This window comes from Choloepus didactylus (assembly GCF_015220235.1).
Source record: "Choloepus didactylus isolate mChoDid1 chromosome 11 unlocalized genomic scaffold, mChoDid1.pri SUPER_11_unloc2, whole genome shotgun sequence".
In the NCBI taxonomy this organism is placed as follows: Eukaryota; Metazoa; Chordata; class Mammalia; order Pilosa; family Megalonychidae; genus Choloepus; species Choloepus didactylus.
In genome coordinates this window covers 4636616-4660541 of record NW_023637579.1, presented here as the reverse complement: position 1 = coordinate 4660541, position 23926 = coordinate 4636616, and the positions used below count along the sequence as shown (strand labels likewise).

The window sequence follows — 23926 nt, the reverse complement described above, 5'->3', positions numbered from 1 at the left end:
AGCATTTTTTAGGGGCTCTTACTTGCAGTGGATGGCAAGACAGCAGAGTTTACTTGAGTATGTCCAAGCCTGTAGCAGATACTCTCTAGATTATATGGGGACAAAGGCAGCTGAATGCCAGAGGTTGCGTGTAAGTTTTGGGAAGACATCATGGTATGTGCTCTTTCCTCAAAACAAAATGTGCTTGGAGCAGGCAGTATTCAAGGTTATGACAGCTAAAGTTCAGTGTGTTTACATGGAATTATCAAGAGAGATCCCAGGGTTGGGGGAGGCAGGGGCAAAGTCATTCCTGTCAGGTAGGAGATGTTGTATGTATCACACTGTATTGTAAAGTCCTTTGGAAAATTCTTTCATTCTTGCCCCTTCTTTCTCTTCTTTTCTAGGACTCCAGTTACATTCTGTTAGCTCTTTTCATTTTTCATGTTTCTCCCATATCTTGTATGCATCTCTTTCTCTGTGACTCTTTATCCTTTTTTCTCTCTCTGCTTTGATCTTGATATTTTCTATTGGCCTGTTTTCCAGTTCACTAATCCTCTTTCCTGCTGCATCCAATTTTTTTTTTTTTTTTTTTTGGTAAAATCCATTGTTGTCAAATTTGTGTCCAAACCCATTTATCATGTGTTTAGTTTAAATTATTGTATTTGCCAGTTATGGAATTTCCATTTGATTGTTTTTAAATAGATTCTGATTATTTAGGGAAATTCTTCGTTGTTTCATCTATTCTTTTTCCTTTCTTAATTAAATCTTGGCTATGATATGGTCTGCATTTTAGTTTGCTAAGTTGCTGAAATGCAGGTCATGAAATGGGTTAATGTTTAACAGTGGGCATATATTAGCTTGCATGCTTACAGTTTTGAGGATGGGAAAAATGTCCAAATTAATGTATCATCAGAAGGTGATGCTTTGTTCCTGGACTCCTCTGTCACATGGCAAGGCACATGGTGGCATCTGTAGGTCCTCCCTTCTCTTCCAGGTTTCATTATTGTCAGATTCTTGCTTCCATAGCTTTCTCTCCCTTTATCTGAATTTCATTTTCTTATAAAGGACTCCAGTAAGAGGATTAAGACCTACCCTGAATGAGGTGTGTCACATCTTAAGATCCTACTCACTAATATATCCTACTTATAATGGGTTCACACCCTCAAGAATGGATTAGCTTTAAGAACATACTTTTTTGGGGTACACACAGCTTCAAACCATCACAGTCTGAGAACTATAAGCTATGGATCATCTAATATTATTTTTTCTTGGGTTTTCCATGTTTACTCCTTTGGAGAGCACACAATTTTCAATTGGCTGTCAACAGTGAAAATTGTTGAATAGGTAGGAGGCTGTCTTACTCCCGAGAGAGATTCCCTCTTTCCTTTGCTAGGCAACAAAAGAGGACTAGGAACTCGAATACATTCAGGGACTTGGCTTACTCAAAGACGCATTGCACTTTTGGTAGGAGTCATCTCTGTCTGGTTCCCTCTGCCCCTGGGCATTGCTTTCCAGATTCATGCTGAGGCTTAGGGTGTAGATTGGTTTCCTCTTCCTTCAGGCACTGAATGATACCTGTTGTCTCTTGAGCACTGCAAGATGCAGAAAGGGGCTTCCAGAGGGGTTCTTCTAGGCTCCTTAGCTTCCTGCCCTGTGCAGCTTCACGCTTCATCAAAAATCTTAAGGGGGAACTAGCTGAGGGTGGGGCTCAGTTCTCAACTCTCCCTTTTCACTTGGATCTTGGCTCTTCAAGTCTCCAATCCTTACTTTACAGCCTTACATAACATAAAAAGCACTATTAGTTTCTCTGTGCATAGCAGCCCCAGGTCCAGCCCTTTCCCCAGAATTTGAGTCATGTGGCATTACTAGAATTGCCAAATCCTCTGAGGGGAAAGGCAGATAGGGACCGATGGTTGGTTCATGTGTCTTAGAGGATCCCCGTCTTTCAGGGATTTTTTTCTTGTTAATGACCAGATTGCCTCAGCGGCTCCCCATTGCCTCTCCACTTTAGCTTCCACCGCATTGGTGTCTTCACTCACCCATTGCTTCCTCCTCCTTAGCTCATGCCCCATTGGTGTCCTCACTTACCCACTGCCTCCTCCAACATTGCTCACACCACATTGGTATCCAAACTCACCCATTGCCTCCTCCACCTGAGCTCACGTTCCATTGGTGTCCTCACTCACTTATTGCATCCTCCATGATCAGTCACATCCCATTGGTGTCCTCACACACCCCTGCCTCCTCCAACATCGCTCACACCATATTGGCATCCTCACTCACCCATTGCCTCCTCTACCATAACTCACACCCCACTGGTGTCCTTACCCACCAATTGCTTCCTCCTCCTTAGCTCATGCCCCATCGGTGTCCTTACACACCCATTGCCTTCTCCACCATCACTCATGCCCAGTGGCATCTTCACTCACTCACTGCCTCCTCCACCTGAGCTCACGCCCCATTGGTGTCCTCACTCACCCCCCAATTAATTCCACCAACATTGCTCATGCCCCATTGGTAATCGCCCTCAGTCACTTCACTTCTCTGCCTGCTGGAGGAACTTTCCCAGACTCTTATCATCCTTAGAATATTCTCCATTAGCTCTTCCCAGGGCTTATTCCTTCTTATCATTCAAGACTGTTCTTTAATAAGACTCTTTAGTGAGGTCAGCCCTTAGCACTGTATCTCTAGCTGCCTTCCAGTCCCTCTGTATGGCACATTTCCCTATTTTATTTCATCACAGCATTCACCATGGCATCATGGCACAACATTGTTTTTCAGATTTGCTTGTTGCCTTTCTGACTAGAAGGTAAGCTCCCTGAGTGTATCACTGTCTCTCTCTTGCTCACTAAAATGCCTGAAGCTGACCCCACAGGCCTGAAACTCAAAAGGACAATAAACTCTCAATTCAAATTGGTTGAGTGAAGGATTAGCAAATAAGTGAATGAATGAGTGAATACCATTACAGCTTAGCACCTCCGAGATCATATATGTAAGCACTTTAGTTTAATGGAGTGCATAACATTAAAAAGGTTGATACTCTCAAGTGTTGGTAAGGATTTGGAGTAATTGGAACTCTCATGCTGTGCTGGTGGGAGTGTAAGTTGGTACAGCCATTTCAGAAAGCTGTTTGGCAAAATTTTCTAAAGCCCAACACATGCCTTACCTGTGTCCCAGCTAGTCCATGTGCCCTCCAAAACACATGAGAAGCTCATAGCCATTTTACCATTGTGTCCCCAAACTGGAACCAAACCCAATGACCTCAAGAGGAAAAGGCAATAAAAATTGGGATTTATTCATAAAATGGATCCAAACAGCAATAGACATAAACAACCTGCAGCAACATGGATAAAAATTACAGACATTATGTTGAGTGAAGGAATCCAGACCCCAAAAAGTTCATACGGTCTAATTCCATTATGTGACATTAAAGAGGAGGCACGGATAATTTGTTTTGGAGAGAGTTCAAAATAGTGCTTCCCTTTCTGGGGAGTAAGAAATATTCTGATATGTCTGGTGGGTTTGTATATGAAAAAAGAATTGTGCTATACAATTAAAATTAGTGCACTTTTCTCTATGTAATTACTCCTTGACTGAAAAACAGCATAGCATGTGTGGATGATGTGACTTGTATTTGCACTGGGGATACAATACTGAAGGACAGTGGCCTGGCCCCTTGGGCACAGAACTCAGTGTCACGTGGCAAATGTAATAAATGAGCAGCTCCAGTTTGTGTGTCAGGATATCCCAAATTACACTGTACTGCACACATGTAGCTGTGTGAAAGGCATCCTTATGTTTGTGAATGCAAGTCTAAGAGCCCATAGGACATGCATTAGCACTGGGCATAAGGGGAAAATATGAACTGTGATGCTTTCTTGTCTGGGAAATAGGTCAGTACCAGGTCTGAGTCTCTGATCTGGTATCTCCTTCCCTGTCTCCAGAGCCCACGGTGGTGTTTGCCAAGGAGCAGCCGTTGCGCAGCGAGGTGCAGGCCAAGGTGGGGTCCAGCGCCACGCTGAGCTGTGAGGTGGCCCAGGCCCAGACGGAGGTGACGTGGTACAAGGACGGGAAGAAGCTGAGGCCGAGCCCGAGGGTGCGCGTGGAGGCCACGGGCCGTGGTCGGCGGCTGGTGGTGCAGCAGGCGGTCAAGGCGGACGCTGGGGAGTACAGCTGTGAGGCTGCAGGCCAGAAGGTCTGCTTCCACCTGGACGTCACAGGTAGGCTCTTTGGGGAGGGTAACTTGCTGTGTATGCAGTTGATGGTGGGATTGGCTTAGGGCTCTATCTTTGTGGGTGTCTTCATGACACTGCACCCTTTAATGTCTCCCATTTTCACTCCAGTGGCAGGGCCTAGGGATCTGGAGTGGGAAGGATGAGCAGAAGGGAGAGAAACTGTTTTTGTACATGTGATAGTGCAGAGTCACACGTTCCCAGCACCTGTCTGGAATCCTCCTTATGCTCTCAGTGTCTGGGACTCTGGCTCTACCTGGTGCTTCTAATCTCAGGTAGACCAGTCACCTCTCACCTGAATTTCCCCTGTTGGATGGTCTGGTAGCTTCCACATACCTCCATCCCACACCACTTTGAGCTGCTCACTCATTAGAGATGTTTACGTTTCATTGTCCTGGGAACATGAGACTTTGCCCCACTTTTATCCTGCTGGGAATTGTATCAAGACTGAGCCTTAGAGTGTCAAAGTGCCAGGTGTCTTGGAGTCTGTTTCCTCTCTTTAACGTATTTATTAATGCTCTCTGTGCGAATACATGTACAACATCCCTGAATAGGCCCATTTATTGTTGTAATGTCTGTGGAAATAAACCAGGAGGAAGGAGTGGTTGATACATGGCAGTGAGGTTGGGGTTTCCTTTTAAAGAAAATTGTTATCCATTCATCTTCAGTTAGAACATTCCCAGTTGAACACCCCAAGGGTTTTGAGGCATTAATGCAGGAACAGAAAGGAATATGAAGGTGTTCCTCCATCAGCAATCTATGTCTATGAGGACTTAACTGTAGCACTGAACAGTTGGTGGTAAAACTGTATTTATTTCATAGCTTGTCCATAACATTTAGTGTATGAGGGTCTGTGCCAGCCTGGGTCGTTGAGATAGCTTCAACTGACTTCACATTGCTATTCATCAAGAAAGAAATGAACTCAAACAAGCCTTACATGTAGCCATAAATTTGAACATTCTCACCACTTAACAGTCTTTTATTTGATCAGCATATAAGGCTTTGGGGGTTTGTAAAGACATGAAAAAACCTTGCATGTATCTTTTTTTTTAATCTTCATTTTATTGAGATATATTCACATACCACACAGTCATACAAAACAAATCGTACATTAGATTGTTCACAGTACCATTACATAGTTGTGCATTCATCACCAAAATCAATCGCTGACACCTTCATTACCACACACGCAAAAATAACAAGACTAATAATTAAAGTGAAAAAGCAATTAAAGTGAAAAAGAACACTGGGCACCTTTGTCTGTTTGTTTCCTTCCCCTATTTTTCTACTCATCCATCCATAAACTAGACAAAGTGGAGTGTGGTCCTTATGGCTTTCCCAATCCCATTGTCACCCCTCATAAGCTACATTTTTATACAACTGTCTTCGAGATTCATGGGTTCTGGGTTGTAGTTTGATAGTTTCAGGTATCCACCACCAGCTACCCCAATTCTTTAGAACCTAAAAAGGGTTGTCTAAAATGTGCGTAAGAGTGCCCACCAGAGTGACCTCTCGGCTCCTTTTGGAATCTCTCTGCCACTGAAGTTTATCTCATTTCCATTCACATCCCCCTTTTGGTCAAGAAGATGTTCTCCATCCCACGACGCTGGGTCTGCATTCCTCCCCAGGAGTCATATTCCATGTTTGCATGTATCTTTTAATAATATTTCTGTGAGATATTGTAAAGTATTTTGTGGCAGTCAATTTGCTAGTTTTTGATAAATTGAGCAAATACCTGGAAAACTATATCAAAGCTGACTCAGGAAGAAATAGACAACTGACAGTCCCATAACCATTAAAAAAATGGAACCCATATTCAGACATGTCAAATAACAAGGGAAAATCCCAGATGGCTTCACTAGTGAGCTCTGAAAATATTCATGGAAGAAATTATTCCCAGACTCTGAGAATCTTTCAGATAATAGAAAAGTGAAGATATGCTCTCCAACTCATTTTGTGTAGCTATACTAGTAATGATACCTAAGTATGAAAAGGAAGATTTGAAGAATTAAAATGGATGGCCAATCTCTTATGATTCCAAAATCCAGAACAAAATATTAGCAACCTCAGTTCAGCCATATGTGAAGAAGTTAATGCAGTATGAGTGAGGTCATGTTCCAGAAATGCAAGATTGCTTTACCATTAGAACATAATAAAATTGATACAATCCATGACATTAATAAGTTCAAGGAAAAAAACATGATTATCTTGTTTATTGCAGAATATAAGTATGGATAAATCAAAGATGAAGAAAAATGCTTGATAAAACTTTCTTGACAATAATAAACATTCTTAACTAAGTACAAATTAAAGGTACTTCCCTCATTTAAAAATAGGGTACTGCTCTACATGTGTCAAACATTGTATCTAAAGTAAAATCTTGAAACCTGAACATTTTCTTTAAAATTGGAACAATATCAAGGTTTCTGATCACCTCTTCTATCCAAATTGTGCAGCCAAGGAAATAAAAGATATAAAATTTGGGCAAAACAAAAGTCCATTCACAGATGATAGTATTTTAAAATCTAAAATGTATGAAAAAATCCAAAAGGTAAATTATTAGCATTAGTAAGAGAGTTGAGAAAGGTTGCCACATCTATAATGAATATATAAAGCACTTTTATATCTATATAATAGCAGCAGGCAATTGGAACATGAAATTTGAACAGATTTAAAAGTGTCAAAAATAATCATGTATCAAATTCCATATCTAATAAATAAGAAGTTTAGGACCCAGTGGTGTGTGGTAGGGGAATATTATAAAACAATTTGAGAGACAGTAGAGATCAAATTTAATGGAGAGATATCCATGGAACACCTCAGATGCTTATTCCCAATTAAAATCCCAACAGATTTTTTTTGGTTGAACATTGACAAGCTGAATCCAAGAGTCAAGCATAAAGAAGGCACTCTTGAAAAAGACAAAAGGAAGATCATTTTCTCTGCTATCCAGCCTGATGATGAGGCTGTGGTAATTGAGATGCAAGGGTCTTAAATGCAGGGATTGATCAAAAGACCAAAGGAATAGAATAGTGAGTTCAGAAAGACCTATGCATAAAATATTACCCCATATCCTTATTTTTACCACATTGACAATGCATGCTGTAGAAGAGGATGGACTTTTCATAAATGGTGCATGGACCATTTAACCACATGGAAAAAGCTTCAACCCCTAGCACACACCACACAAAAATCAACCACAGTGAGACAGAGACCTCAATGTGTAAGGTAAACCATCACCCTCTTAGAATTTTTGTATATTTTTAATGAACCCAAATAAGGAAAGATTTCTTAATACACAAAACAAATGCACCTCAAAAGATGTGGTTGATATATTTGATGACTTTAAATATAAGACCTTGCATCATTAGATGACCTCATATAAGAGTAAAAAGCCAAGGCACAAATGTGGACAAGATCTTTGCAAGACACACAATGGTGGGAGCTATGGCATTCAAAATATATAAAGAGTTCCTAATGAATCCATAAGAAAATATAACCCATGCTATAAAAAATTGTGCAAAAGAATTTTACAGTGACATCACAGAAAAAAAAAGAAATACTCAGTCAACTTTGAGAAAGGTGCTCTGCTGTGATAGTCATCAGAAAAATGTAAATTACAGCCACAAGTAGGTACCTGGAACTGTTTGCCAAAAGTTACACCTGACAATACTAAGAGTAGGCAAGAGTGTGGAGCTGCAGGAATTCCCAGCACTGCTGGTGGGATATCATTCAGACAGTCATGTTGGAAAACACTCTGGCATCATGCAGCAAGATTGAAAGTCTGCAAGCATCACCACCCTGTTTCTTTCCTAGGGGAGCAAGTGCACAGGAAATGTCTTACTAAAAGATCCTCACCTGGAAAGTTCCCATGTGCTTTGTATAGAATGTGTAGAATGCATAATGTATTGTGGTAGATATTGCTCAGAAAGGGGATGGACTTGCTCCAGCCACACAGCTGGTGGCAGTGTCTGGATAAGCTTCTGGTTCTCCTGCCTCCCCCTCCAGGCCTCCTTTCCTCAGTGCTGCTCTCCTGACTCAGATGGAGTCTCTGATCTGGTATCTCCTTCCCTGTCCCCAGAGCCCACGGTGGTGTTTGCCAAGGAGCAGCCGGCGCGCAGCGAGGTGCAGGCCAAGGCGGGGTCCAGCGCCACTCTGAGCTGCGAGGTGGCCCAGGCCCAGACGGAGGTGACATGGTACAAGGATGGGAAGAAGCTGAGTGCAAACTCGAGGGTGCGTGTGGAGGCCACGGGCCGTGGTCGGCGGCTGGTGGTGCAGCAGGTGGGCAAGGAGGATGCCGGAGAGTACAGCTGTGAGGCCCTGGGCCAGAAGGTCTGCTTCCACCTGCACGTCACAGGTGGGTTCCTGGATGTCCTCCTGTCTTCCTGAGGAGCATAATTAGGCAGTGGTGGGTGGGAGGTGCTGCCTTGTGGCCTACTTTCCCACAAAGCTCTTCATATAACAATGTCTAACAGGTATGCACTGAGTGACAGGCCCTTGTGATGTGCTTTTGTCCTTTTAATTGTTTAAACTTCTCAAAATCCTATAAGGGGGAATCTGATTATTCTAATCTTAAGATAAGGCTCAGGAAAGTTTCATATCTTTTCATATGTTGTGGAGGTAGAACACAGAAGAGTCATTTTTTTTTTTGGGTATAATACTCGATCATTTTCCCTTTACTTAAAGTAGTGTGTTTTCATTATTTATATTAGCAGGTGAGCTGGTGACACAAGCTCTCCTTTTTTTTTTGTTTTTTGGTTTGTATGACACCATTTTTATTTCCTCTTCAGGTCTGAAGGCCTTTTTCTCTGTCAGTTTCCACTGTTAGAGCCACTTCCTTTCAGTACTTTAAAGCTACTGCTGCACTGTCTCCTGGGTTCCCTTTTTTTCCTGTCATCTCCCCCCTCCTCCAATTGAAAGGCTTATTATTGTTCCTTGGAGGGTCAGGTATATTTTTTCTCTGGCCCCTTTTAAGGTTTTCTCTTTGGTTTTGGTTTTCAGCAGTTTTACCCTGACGTGCCTAGTGTGCGTTTCTTTGTATTCATCCTGTTTTGGGTTGCAGCATGTCTTGGATCTGTGGGTTGATGTCTTTCATCGATCCTGGAAAATTTTTGGCCAGCCTCACTTTTCCCATTCTTTCACCTTTTCCAGTAACACTCTTCATTACATCTTGTATGATTTTCACTCTCTCTCTTCCCCCTCTCCCCTTTCCCTTTCCCTCTCTCTCTTGGCCTTGTAATCCTTGTTTCTCTGTTTTTGTCTAGACATTTTCTACTGACTTTTATTTAAGTTCACTCTTCCTCTGTTCTGCTGCATCATATCTGCTGCAAACCTGTTCATAGCATTTTTAAAATATATATTTTTTATTGAGATTGTTCACATACCATACAACTCTCCAAAGATCCAAACTGTACAATCAATTGCCCCTGGTACCATCATACAGTTGTGCATCCATCAACACAATCAAAATTTTTTTTCAATTTTTAGAACATTTTTATTACTCCAGAAAAGAAATAAAGATAAAAAAGGAAACTCAAATCCTCCCATACCCCTAACCATGCCCGCCTCCATTATTGATTCATAGTTTTGGTATAGTACATTTGTTGCTGTTGCTGAAAGGATGTTAAAATACTACTAACTGTAGTATATAGTTTTCAATAGGTATATATATTTTTCCTATATGCCTCTCCATTTTTAACTTCTAGTTATAGTGTCATACATTTGTTCTAGTTTGTGAGAGAGATTTCTAATATTTGTGTAGTTAATCATGCACATTGTCCACCACAAGAGTCACTGTTTTATACATTCCCATCTTTTAAACTCCAACTTTCCTTCTGGTGACATATGTGACTCTGAGCTTACCCTTTCCATCACCTTCACATACCTTTCAGCAGTGTTAGTTATTCTCGCAACATGCTACTATCACCTTTGCCCATTTCCAAACATTTAAATTCACCCTAGTTGAACATTCTGCTCATAATAAGCAACCGCTCCCCATTCTTTAGCTTCATACTATATCCTAGTAACATATTTCATGTCTATGAGTTTACATATTATAACTAGTTCAATTAAGTGAGACCCTGCAATATTTGCCTTTTTGTGTCTGTCTTATTTCACTCAATATAGTGCCCTCAAGATTTCTTCATTAACCCATTTCTTTTAAGACAGTTTTGTTCACATATCATACATTCTGTCCTAAGTAAACAATTGTTGGTTCCCTGTATAGTCACATATTTGGTTATTCAGCACCATCTCCACTATCTTTATAAGGACATCTCCATTTTTTCCACGAAGACGGAGGAAGAGTCAAAGAAGGCAGAGAGTGATAAGAAAAAGAAAGGAGAAAGAGAGAAAGAAAAGCAAGCAAACAAACGAACAACAACAAAAATAAAACTTGATAGCTAGAAAGTGACAAAGGGAAAAATAGCATTAACCTAAAGTAGAATAAGGAGTCAGACAACATCACCAATGCCAGGAGTCCCCTACCCGTCCCCTATTCCCCACCCCCTCCATATGCATTTAGCTTTGGTATATTGCCTTTGTTATATTAAAGGAAGCATAATACAGTGTTTCTGATAATTATAGTCTCTAGTTTGCATTGATTGTATTTCCCCTCCAACCCCACCCTATTTTTAACACCTTGCAATGCTGACATTCATTTGTTCTACCTCATGTAAAAATATATTTGTACCTTTTATTATAATCATTGAGCACCCTAGGTTTCCCTGAGTTACACAGTCCCAGTCTTTTTCTGGTGTCCCACATGGTCCCAGCCTTCCTCTTTCAACAATATTCACAGTCATCTTTGTTCAGTGTACTCATTACTGTGCTACTATATCCCAAAATTGTTTTCCAAAACTGTCACTCCTGTCTTTTCCTTTCTGTCTGCACTGCTTCCTTTAGTGTTTCCTGTAGAACAGGTATCTTGTTCACAAACTCTCTAATTGTGTTTGTCTGAGAATATTTTAAGCTCTCCCTCATATTTGAAGGATAGTTTTGCTGGATATAGGATTCTTCATTGGTGGTTTTACTCTTTCAGTATCTTAAATATATCACTCTACTTCCTTCTTGTCTCCATGGTTTCTATTGAGAAATCTGCACATAGTCTTGTCAAGTTTCCTTTGTATGTGATGGATCGTTTTTCTCTTGCTGCTTTCAGGATTCTCTCTTTATCTTTGATGTTTGATAATCTGATTATTAAGTGTCTTGCGGCATAGGCCTATTCAGATCCATTCTGTTTGGGGTGCGCTGCACTTCTTGGATCCGTAATTTTATGTCTTTCATAAGATATGGGAAGTTTTCATTGATTATTTCCTCTATTATTGCTTCTGCCCCATTTCCCTTCTCTTCTCCTTCTGGGACACCAATGATACATAAATTCTTGCTTTTCATTTTGTCCTTAAGTTACCAGACACATTGCTCATATTTTTCCATTCTTTTCTCTGTCTCTTCTTTTGTGTGTAGGCTTTCAGGTGCTTTGTTCTCAGTTCCTGAGTGTTTTCTTCTGCCTCTTGAGATCTGCTGTTGTATGTTTCCATTGTGTCTTCCACCTCTTGTGTTGTGCCTTTCATTTCCATAGATTCTGCCAGTTGGTTTTTTGAACTTTCAATTTCTAACTTATGTATGCCCAGTGTTTCCATTATATGGTTCAGCTCTTTTGCCATATCATCTCTAAACTTTTTGAATTGACTTATTTTTCATTGTTTCCATTCCTGTATCTCAGTTGAGGTGTAAGTTTGTTCCTTTGACTGGGCTGTAACTTCATTTTTCTTAGTGTAGGTTGTAGTTTTCTGTTGTCTAGGCATCTGGTTTCCTTGGTTACCCCAATCAGGTTTTCCCAGATCAGAATGGGCTCAGGTCCCAGAAAGAAGAAATATTCAGTATCAGGGTGTGTCTTAGAAAATTGGTACACCCTGGGATGTACTTTTCTGCCCAGCAGGTGGCACCGATCATCCTGTAACTCCAGACTGGTGTAAGAAGGTGTGGCCCGTGGCTGTTTTCCCCCAGGCTCTGGGGTCTGGTTCTGAATGGAAGGCGGGTAGTAGAGCTGGGCCCCACCCCTTCCTCTTAGAGAAGATAGACCCCTAGGGAGAGGTCATTAGCATTTCAGTGGTCTCTCTCTGCTTGTGCTATCTCCACTCTTGTCTGGGTCAGAGCATGGGAACTGAAAATGGCTGAGCCTTTCTCCATTGAGCCGAAACAGGGACTGAAAGTTCCCTTCAGGGCTAGTCCGCAGCAACCCTCTGGCTCTCCAAGGTCAGTCTTCACCCAAAGCCTCTGTTTGCTTGTTGGGGATTTGTAGCTCGTAGTGAGCAGTCTACACTTGCTAATGAAAACCCCAGTTGGAGCTCAGCTGAGCTACATTCGCTTGCTGGGAGAGAGCTTCTCTCTAGTGACATGAGGCTTTGCAGCTTAGGCTGTGGGGGGAGGGGTCTCCCAAGTTGGATCTGCAGTTTTTACTTCCAGATTTTATGCTGTGATCTCGGGCATTCCTCCCAATTCAGGTTGGTGTATGATGAGTGGACAGTCACATTTGTCCCCCTGAAGTTATTCTGGATCATTTACTAGTTGTTCCTGGTTTTGTATTGGTAGTTCCCAGGGGACAAACTAGCTTCCACTCCTCTCTCTGCCAACATCTTAGATGTCTCCTGTCCATAGCATTTTAAATTTCAGTTGTTGCATTTTGTTGTTGTATAACATCCTTTTGGTTAATTTTTAATGGTTTGTAGTTTGTTAATGAAATTCTTCATCTTTACCTATTATCTGTGTTTTCCTACTATTTAAAATTAATTCCTCAACTTTATATTGTGTTCTGATTCTTCTGATCTGTGGATCACCTGATACTGTCTTTTTGTTTGTTCATTTTGTGGTATTTGCTCCTGTCCTTGACATGACTGAAATTTTCAACTGACTATATGTGAAAATTGTTGAAAACAGATGATACGATCTTACTCTTGAGGGAGGATTCGTTATTTCTTTGCTGGGAAGATAAAGGAAGACTAACGAACATAATATGTCCAGGGAATTTGCCAATTCAGAAGTGCATTGCAGTTTTTTTTAAAAACGCAGTTTTACTGAGCTATGTTCACACATCCTACAAACCATCCAAAGTGAGCAATCACTGACTCACAGTATCATTACATAGTTGTGCATACAATCCCAGGATAAATTTTAAACCATTTTCATTACTCCAGAAAAGAAATAAAAATAAAAAAGAAAAGCCAAATCCTCCCCTACCCCTTAGTCTCCTCTATTATTGAGCCATAGTATTGATATAGTACTTTTTTTACTGTTGATGAAAAAGTGTTAAAATATTACAGTTAACTCGAGTTCATAGCTGGAAATAGGTACATATTCCCCACAGGCCCCTCTATTATTCACTCCTTGTGGTAGTGTTGTATATTTGTTTTAGTTTATGAAAGAACTTTTTTATATTTGTACAGTTAATCATGGGACGTTGTCCACCACAAGATTCACTGTGTTATATATTCTCATGTTTTAACTTCCAGCTTTCCTTCTGGTGACATGCTTGACTTTAAAATTCCTCTTTCCACCACATTCACTCACCATTCAACACTGTTAGTTATTCTCACAATAGCGTGCTGCCATCACCTCTTCCCATTTTCAAACATTTAGGTTCAACCTAGTTAAGCAGTCTACACGTATTAAGTAATCGCTCCCCATTCTTTAGCCTCATTCTATATCCTAGTAACCTATATTCTGTATTTTATGTCTCTGGTTTACATATTATAATTACTTCGTATCAGTACAATATTTGTCCTTTTGTGTCAAATTTATTTCACTCAACATAATGTCCTAAGGGTTCATCCATGTTGTCATATGCTTCAGGATCTCTTTCTTCTTACTGCTGAATAGTATTCCATTGTTTGTTTATACCACATTTTGTTTATCCATTCATCTGCTGATGGACACTTGGGTTGTTTCCATCTTTTGGTGATTGTGAGTAATGCCACTATGAACATCAGTATGAAAATGCTCATTCGTGTTCCTGCTTTCAGATATTCTGGGTATATCATGATAGTGGGATTACTGGTCATAAGGCAATTCTGTATTAGCTTCCCGAGGAACCGCCAAACCATCCTCCACTTTGGCTGTACCATTTTACATTCCCACCAGCAGTGAATAAGTGTTCGTATTTCTCCACATCCTCTCCAACACTTGTAGTTTCCTCTTTGTTTAATAGAGCCATTCTAGTAGGTGTGAGATGATATCTCATTGTGTTTTTAATTTTCATTTCCCTCTTACCTAGTGAAGCTGAGCATCTTTTCATGTGATTTTTAGCCATCTGTATTTCCTCTTTGGAAAAATGTCTATTCATGTCTTTTGCCCATTTTTAATATGTTTTTTTTCCTTTTTATTGTTTATTTGTAGGATTTCTTTATATATTCTGGGTATCAAACCCTTGTCAGATATGTGGTTTCCAAATATTTTCCCCCATTGAGTTGGTTGCCTTTTTACTTTTTTTTCGAAGTCCTTTGAAGCACTGAAGTATTCGAGTTTGAGGAGTTCTCATTTATCTATTTTTTTCTTTTATTGCTTGTGCTTTGGGTGGAAAGTCTAAGAAACTATATAGTCATAGTATATAGATGGTTCCCCACATTATCTTCCAGGAGTTTTATGGTACTAGTTCTTATATTTAGATCTTTGATAAATTTTGAGTTTATCTCTTTGTAGGGTGTGATATAGGAGTCCTCTTTCATTCTTTATGTTGTAGATGTCCAGTTCTCCCAACACCATTTTCTGAAGAGATGATTCTATCCCAGTTGATTGGCCTTGGGAGCCTTATCAAAAATCAATTGACCATAGATCTGAAGGTCTATTTCTGAACTTTCAATTGGATTCCATTGTTCAATATGTCTTATCTCCATGCCAGTACTATGCCGTTTTGACCACTGTGGCTTTATAAGATGCTTTAAAGTCAGGAAGTGTGAGACCTCCCACTTCATTCTTCTTTCTCAAGATGTTTTTACCTATTCGATGCCTCTTACCTTTTCAAATAAAATTGATAATTAGCTTTTCCATTTCTTTAAAGTAGTCTTTTGGAATTTCGATTGGTATTGCATTGAATCTGTAGACCAATTTGTGGAGAATTGGCATCTTAATGAAATTTAGTCTTCCAATCCATGAACATGGAATGTCTTTCCACCTATTTAGGTCTTCTTTGATTTCTTTTAGCTGTGTTTTGTAGTTTTCTGTGTACAAGTCATGTACACCTTGGTTAAGTTTATTCCTAGATATTTGATTCTTTTAGTTGCTATTGTAAATGGAATTTTTCTTGGTTTCCTTTCAGAAAGCCCATTACTAGTGTATTGAAACACCATTGATTTTTCTGTGTTGATCTTATATCCTGCCACTTTGCTGAACTCGTTTGTTGGCTCAAATAGCTTTGTGGTTGTTTTTTTCAGAATTTTCTAAATATATGATCATTCATATACAAATAGTGACAGTTTTTTACTTCTTCCTTTCCAATTTGAATGCCTTTTATTTCTTTTTCTTGCCTAATTGTTCTAGCTAGAACTTTCTAGTACAATGTTGAATAGCAGTGGTGACAGTGGGCATCTTTGTCTTGTTCCTGATCTTAGAGAGAAAACTTTTAGTCTCTCACCATTGAGTATGATTTTAGCTGTGGGTTTTTAATATATGCCCTTTTATGTTGAGGAAGTTTATTTTGAACACTTTTTGGAGTGTTTTTATTATTAAAGGATGCTGAATTTTGTCATATGACTTTTCTGCATCAATCGAGATGATCATGTGTTTTTTTCCTTTTGATTTATTGATACGGTGTATTACATTAATTGATTTTCTTGTTTGAACCACCCTTGCATGCCTGGAATAAGTTCTCCTTGGCCATCGTGTATAATTATTTTCATATGCTATGGAATTCAATTTGCAAGTATTTTGTTGATGATTTTTGCATCTATTTTCACTAGAAAAATTGTTCTGAAGTTTTCATTTCTTGTAGTATCTTTATCTGGCTTTGGTATTAGGGTAATGTTGGCTTCATAAAACGAGTTAGGAGGTGTCCCTTCTTCAAGGTTTTGGAAGAGTTTGAGCAGGAATAGTATTAAATCTTTTCAGAATGTTTGGTAAAAATTCACCCATGAAGCTGACAGGTCCTGGGTTTTTCTTTTTGGGAGGTTTCTGATGACAAATTCAATTTCTTTACTTGTGATTGGTTTGTTGAGGTCTTCTATTCTTGAGTTGATGTAGGTTGTTAATGTGTTTCTAGGAAGTTTTCCATTTCATCTAATTTTTCTAGTTTTTTGGCATACAGTTGTTCATAATAAGCTCTTCTGATCTTTTTTTTTATTTCTTTGGGGTCCATGGCAATGCCCTCCTCTCATTTCTGGTTTTATTTATTTTCAGCTTCTCTCTTTTTGTCTTTGTCAGTCTAGCTAAGGGTTTGTCGACTTTATTAATCTTCTCAAACAGCCAGCTTCTGGTTTTACTGATACTCTCTATTGTTTTTGTATTCTCCCTTTCATTAATTTCTGCTCTAATCTTTGTTATTTCTTTCCTTCTTGCTGCTTTGTAATTAGTTTGCTGCTCTTTCTCCAGTTTCTCCAGTTGTTCAGTTTCTTTTTAATGTAGGCATTTGGGGCTATAAATTTCCGTCTCAGCACTGCCTTCTCCACATCCCATAAATTTCGATATGTTGTGTTCTCATTTTCTTTCATCTCAAGATATTTACTAATTTCTCCTGCAATTTCTTCCTTGACCCACTGATTGTTCTTTAACCTATATATTTTTGTGTATTTTATGGTAGTACTTTTTAAATTGATTTCTAGCTTCATTCTATTATGGTCAGAGTAAGTGCTTTGTATAATTTCAATATTTTAAAATTTAGTAAGACCTTTTATGTACCCCAGCATATGGTCTATCTGAGAGAATGTTCCATGAGCACTTGAGAATAATGTATATCCTCTTGTTGTGGGGTACAATGTGCTATATATGTCTGTTAGGTCTGGTTCATTTTCATATTATTTAAGTTCTCTGTTTCTTTATTGATCCTCTGTTTTGATTCTCTATTTATTGCAGAGAGTGGTTTGTTGAAATCTCCATAATTACAATCGAGTTATCTATCACTTCCTTCAGTTTTGCCACTGTTTGCCTCTTGTACATTTGAGCTCCTTGATTAGGAGTTTAGGTATTTATGAATGTTATTTTTTCTTGGTCAATTCCCCTTTAATTAATATATAGTGTCCTTCCTTGTCTCGTAACATTTTTACATTTAAAGCCTATTTTGTCTGATATTAGTATAGTTACTCCAGCTTTTTCTGGTTGCTACTTGCGTGGAATATCTTTTTCCATCCTTTCATTTTCAACCTATGTGGATCTTTGGGTCTAAGATGAGTCTCTTGTAAACAGCATATAGATGGATCATATTTCTTAATCCATTCTCCCATTCTGTATCTTTGAATTGGGGAGTTTAATCCATTGACATTCAGAGTTATTACTGTAAAGGCAGTTTTTTAATTCAACCATCTTATCATTTAGTTTTTATTTGTCAGATCTATTTTTTTCTCTCTCTTATCCTTTACTTTCCTTACTAATATTCTTCAATTCTCTACCCTCCTCCAGATGTCTCTCTCCTCTTTTCTTATCATTTGACAGGACTCTCTTTATTAGTTCTTGCAGGGCTGTTCTCTTATTAATGAACTCTCTCATCTTGTGTTTATCTATGAATACTTTAAACTCTCTCATTTTTGAAGGACAGCTTTGCTGAAAAGACAGTTCTTGGCTGGCAGTTTTTCTCTCTCAGTATCTTTACTATATCATACCATGGCCTTCTAGCCTCCATGGTGCCTAATGAGAAATCAGTAGTGACTGTTATTTGGCTTTCTTTTTATGGGAAGAGTCAATTTTTTCTTGCTGCCTTCAGAATTTTCTCCTCTTCAGCATTTGACAGTCTTACTAGTTAGCGTATGTGTTGGAGAGGGTCAATTCATATTTATTCTGCTTGGAGTATGTTTGACTTCTTGGATTTGTATATTTATGTCATTTATTAGGGTTGGGAAGTTTTCAGCCATTTTTTTCTTCAAATATTCTTCCTGGCCCTTTTCCCTTCTCTTCACCTTGTGGGACATCCATGATGCACATGTTTGTGTGCTTTGTGTTGTCAGTCAGTTCCCTGACACCTTGCTCAAATTTTTCCACTTTTTTCTTCACTTGTTCGTTGTTTGAATTCAGTTGCTGTGTATTCTAGCTCACTTATTCTTTTTCTGCCTCTTCAAATCTGCTGTTGTGTGTCTTCGGTATATTTTTAATTTCATCTACAGTGTCTTTTGTTTTCATGATGTCTATTATTTTTCTAAGTATTCTTTCAAATTCTTCTTTATGCTCTTCTAGTGTCTTCATAATATCCTTGATCTCTTTATACACATTTTCCTTCATTTCTTTGAATTGCTTCAGGAGATTTGTTTGCCCATCTTTGATTAGATTTTCCAGATTCTGTGTCTCCTCTGAGTTTTTTATTTGTTCCTTTGGGCCATTCTTTCCTGTGCTTTAATGTGCCTTGTGAGTTTTTACTGATATCTGGTCATCTGTTCATCTTGATGGGTCTATTCTGAAGGTTTGTTTCTCTTTCATATGTAGAATTTGGTTGTTACCTGGGTTTCTATTAGGGCACTGCATTGATGGTTGAGTTGTCCATGTTTCCCAGACAGAACAGGGCTGGGTCCCCATGCAGAGGGTGTAGACCAGCTTTGATGGGCCTGGGATAGGGTCTGGAGAGGCTCTAAAAGCCTGGAAATTCCCTTTTACTTACTGGCCAGCCCAGTAGATGGGGCTGTTCCATGACTTAATCATTCTCAGAAGCTGTTTACCTCCTGGAGCCCAGGTGCATCTGACCAGGTGGGGCTGAATTACAAACTGGAACCCATGCTGTGCCTGAGAGGGTGGGGCTGAGTTACCTCTTGGATCCAAGGCAGTGACTGACTGGGTGGGGCTGAATTACCTCCTGGAGCCCAGGTGCATCTGACCAGGTGGGGCTGAATTACAAACTGAGTCTGACAGGGCAGGGCTGAGTTACCTCTTGGAGCCAAGGCAGTGACTGACTGGGTGGGGCTGAATTACCTCCTGGATCCCAGGCAGTGTTGGACCAGGCTCAGCTGAATTACCTCTTGGAGCCCAGTTTCTGACTGGGTGGGGCTGAATTACCTCCTTGGGCCCAGTTAGTGTCTGACCCCATCGAGCTGCATTACCTCCTAGAGCCCAGGCTGATAGGGCAGGGCTGAATTGAGCCCATGCAGTGTCTGAGTGGTGGCGCTGAAAGTGCGGGTTGCTTTGCCCTCACTTCGCTGGCCAAGATCTGGCTAAGTATGTTGTTGTGTCTCTCCCTTTACTTGGGGTGGACGACTCCCCTAGTCTCCCCAGTTTGCAACCATCCCTAGGTGAGGATCAGGCCACCCACTGCTTTTACTGTCAAGGGTGGGGGATGGGCACCAGCACCCAGGGCTGGAAACTCAGTCTCTGTCAGTTTTCTGACTCTTCATCCCTCCTGACCTGGGCCTTGAGATGTCCTCTCTTGTCCCCCGGGCACCCAAACAATTGATTTTGACAGTTTCAGCCTGGCTCCTTGCTGCTTTTGGGGAAGATTCTGCCATTCCCTCTCCAGTCCTCGGTTTAGAAGCTCTTTCTTGCTGTGCTTTTGTATTCTGCCCTCTCCAGTGGTGTAAGTCCTGTCGTGGGTCCCTTGGGCTTGGGTTTTTGTGTCTGGATATGGGTGGCGATCTGTCACTGCTGCGAGAGATTTTATAGTTTGCGACTCTGGTGGGAGGTGAGAGGGATCCTAGCTGCTGCCTCTCACCACTTTCCAAGCTGCGTGGGACTGATTGAGGGAGAGGAGAGAGGATAGGCCAGTCCAGGATATAAGTTTCCTACCTGATATTTTTCTCTTTCTCCAATTCAGTATTTGTGGGTTCCTTCTCCAGTCTTTACCTTACTCCAGAGTTCTGAACAAATGAGAATTGTTTTTTTTTCACTGAATCTCTGGGGAGAGGTTTTCATTAGCTGTATTACATTGCCATGTTGATGATGTCACTTCAATCTGCAGTTTTGATAAAGATCATCTGTTTTCATCTTCCCAGTCCCCCTAGGATTCCTACTGAGACTAGGGAGTGGATTGGAGCCCTTCCCCACTGACCCTGAATGCTGACTGCAAGAAGCTGAAGTCTCCTTTGCCCTTCAGGGGTGTTCTTCTAGGTTTCTTAGCCTCCTGCCCCATGCAGCTTCAGACCTCATCCAGCATCTAGAGGGGAAACTTGCTGAGTGCAAGGCTCAGATCTCTGCCCTCCCTTCTCACTTGGATTTTTGGTTCCTGCAGTCTCTAATCCTTATCTCTGCAGGCACACAAAACGTCATAGCTCTCCTGTTTTCTCTCTTGCTAGTAGTTCCACATTTAACCATTTTCCCAGATTTTCTGTGTCCTGCCCCAAATCTGGAATCAAATCCCCTGAGGGGAAAGGCAGGTACCCAGTGTCGACTTATGTGTCTGAGAGGTTCCCTCCTCCCAGGGCACTTTCCTTTTCACATCCCAACTGCCTCACTTGTTGTCTGGTGCATCCTATACCACAGCTTGGGCTTGTCACCTGCCTTGCTCACATGACACCCAGTTTTACTGGAGAACTCTGGTCCCAGCTCTCATCTCCATCAGATTGTTCTCTGCTCAGCTCTCCTCAGGTCTGCCTCCCACTTACACTCAGCCCTCCACTTAAATCTCTCCCCTTACCAAGGTCTGCCCTGGCCAAAGAATCTAAAGTTGCCTCCAGTCCTCTCACTCCAGCAAATCACCCTGCTTTATTTCATCACAGCACTTAACTGTAGCACAGCACTGTTAGTTTCATGTGTTTAATTAGTGACTGTTTCCTTTCCCTGCTGGAAGGTGAGCTCCATGAGAGCAGGGATGTGTCTCTTCTGCTCACTGTTTTACCCTCAGTTATCACCAGAGGGCCTGCCACACCAAACACCCCCCACTCACATTAGCTGAGTGAATGAATGAATGATGAGGGAATGAATGGAGTGAATGTGCAGCTTGGCACCTCTGAGGTCATATATGTATTCTTTTTTTTTAAAGGAGAACATACAGTTAAAAAGATGGATAATATCAAGTGTTGGTAAGGATGCACTTCTCACAGAGCACTGGTGGGAATGTAAGTCAGCAAAATCATTTCAGAAAACCATTCGGAAAAGTTTACTAAAGCCAAACAGGTGCTTACTCTATATCATAGTGATTCCATGTGCACCAACGACATATCTGTGATGCTCAAAACAGCAGGGTATCCACAAATTGGAAATGACCCAACTGCCCCCTCAAGTGGAAAAGAAAAAATAAATTGTGGTGTATCATACAAAATAATTCCAGACAGCAATAGAAAATGACAAACTTTTATTCCATGTGACAACATGAATAAATCTTACAGAAATCAGTCAGAAAAGGGTACATATGAACAATTCTGCATAGGTGAATTGAAGGACAGGCAAAAGTAACTTATGATGAAACAGGTAAGAATACGGTTTACATTTTGGGGGTGCAGTAGTGACTGGCAAGGCAGAAACACTCAGATTTGTGTGGTGATTATATGGGGGGTATGTAAAAGTAAACTTCATTGTGCTTCACAATTAAAATGATTGTGCTTTTCTACATGTAAGTTATCCTTCAAGAAAAGGTGGAAGAATGTTTGTGGGGGGCATACCATGTGCTCCTAACGGGGAGACAATAGTGAACAAGACTGTCCTGGCCCTGCCTGCACAGAACTGAACGTCACGTGGAAAAGGCAATAAATGAGCAGTTCTTAGTGCTGGAACAACCTCAGCCTCCATCCTTGAGCATCTAGAGTTGCTCTTGTGCAAGCACATCCCCAGATTGTCCACTCAAAGCTGCACAGCAAGTGTCCTGGTGTTTGTCAGCATGAATCTAGCAGCCCACAGGGCCCACTGCATCACTGGACATGAAAGGAAGATTTACCGAATTCTGATGCTTTATTGTCTGAGAAATGGGTGGTACCAGGTCAAAGTCTCTGATCTGGTATCTCCCTCCCTGTCCCCAGAGCCCGCGGTGGTGTTTGCCAAGGAGCAGCTGGCGCGCAGCGAGGTGCAGGCCGAGGCGGGGTCCAGCTCCACGCTGAGCTGCGAGGTGGCCCAGGCCCAGACGGAGGTGACGTGGTACAAGGACGGGAAGAAGCTGAGTGCGAGCCCGAGGGTGCGCGTGGAGGCCACGGGCCGTGGTCGGCGGCTGGTGGTGCAGCAGGCGGGCAAGGCGGACGCTGGGGAGTACAGCTGTGAGGCCGCGGGCCAGAAGGTCTGCTTCCACCTGCACGTCACAGGTGGGTCCAGCATTGGGCAGGGGGGACCCTTGGGTGCTGTGTGTGAAACTCCTGAGGAACATCTGACCAGCCACAGGTGTTCCAAGGCTGTGGCACCCTCCCTCTCAGCGGACCTCAGTGTCTTGGTCCCTAACTCTGTGTGGCAGCTCCTGTGTCCTTGTCTCAGAGTAGGCCTACAGGCCGAGCTGACCTTGTTAGAAGAAAATCTCCCTCCCGCTGCTAGGTCACGGTGTTCTTTTTGGTTTTTAGCAGTGAAGGGCAGAGCCCCTGCCACTGCTACAGTCCGTGAGTGGTCAAGGGCCAGGAGGTGTTCCTGCAGGGCCACCGCTGTCCTCTGCTGCCCCTTCCTGTCTTCTGGCTCAGGTCAGGGAGTGTGGTGCAGGGTGGATCTCAGCCTCCGACCCCAGGCTTATATATGGGGCATGGGTCCCCTGGCTGTCCCTGCAGCCTGAGCTACAGCCCAGAAGCCCAGGCCAGCCATCTGGGCAGCTGCAGAGGGCTGTCTGGTAAGCCCCATACAGTTGGTAGGGTCCTGGCTCAGGCTGGGGCCTGTGCAGGCAGGCAGCCCCTCAAGTGGCACAGGGACTTTTCTCCAAGGGTGTGGACAGCCCATGAGTCATGGTGGGGTCTGGAAGGTGAGACGCTGTGCTCCATGCTCTGCCCTCTGCCCCCACTGAGCATGTCATTCCTTTTGTAACTGCCATCTGGCCATCCACCCTTCCCCTGTTCTAGTTTGCTAATGCTGCCGGAATGCAAAACACCAGAAATGGACTGGCTTTTAGAAAAGGGGGTTTATTTGGTTACACAGTTACAGTCTTAAGGCCATAAAGTGTCCAAGGTAACACATCAGCAATCAGGTACTTTCACTGGAGGATGGCCAATGGTGTCTGGAAAACCTCTTTTAGCTGGGAAGGCACATGGCTGACATCTGCTCCAAAGTTCTGGGTTCAAAATGGCTTTCTCCCAGAACATTCCTCTCTAGGCTGCAGTTCCTCAAAAATGTCACTTTCAGTTGCTCTTGTGGCGTTTGTCCTTCTTAGCTTCTCCAGAGCAAAAGTCTGTTTTCAATGGCCGTCATCAAACTGTCTCTCATCTGCAGCTCCTCTCTCAGCTCCTGTGCATTCTTCAAAGTGTCCCTCTTGGCTGTATCTCCTCTTCAAAATGTCACTGTCAGCTGCACTGAGTTCCTTCTGTTTGTCAGCTCATTTATATGGCTCCAGTGATTTAATTTAGACCCACCCTGAATGGGTGGGGTAACACCTCCATGGAAATTATCCAATCAAAGTCATCACCCACGGTTGGGTGGGGTTCATCTCCATGGAAACACTCAAAGGATTCCAAAATCTAATCAACACTAATATGTCTGCCCAC

The 23926-nt window shown here is 41.6% G+C and overlaps 1 protein-coding gene across 1 annotated transcript in view; it reads left to right on the top strand.

The window, feature by feature from the left end:
* Positions 1–23926, top strand: part of OBSCN (obscurin, cytoskeletal calmodulin and titin-interacting RhoGEF) — a 229973-nt gene that overhangs the window by 68381 nt on the left and 137666 nt on the right. The window contains 3 exon segments of the mRNA XM_037823238.1: positions 3924–4199; positions 8293–8568; positions 22280–22555. Coding sequence (XP_037679166.1) covers positions 3924–4199; positions 8293–8568; positions 22280–22555 — 828 coding nt within the window.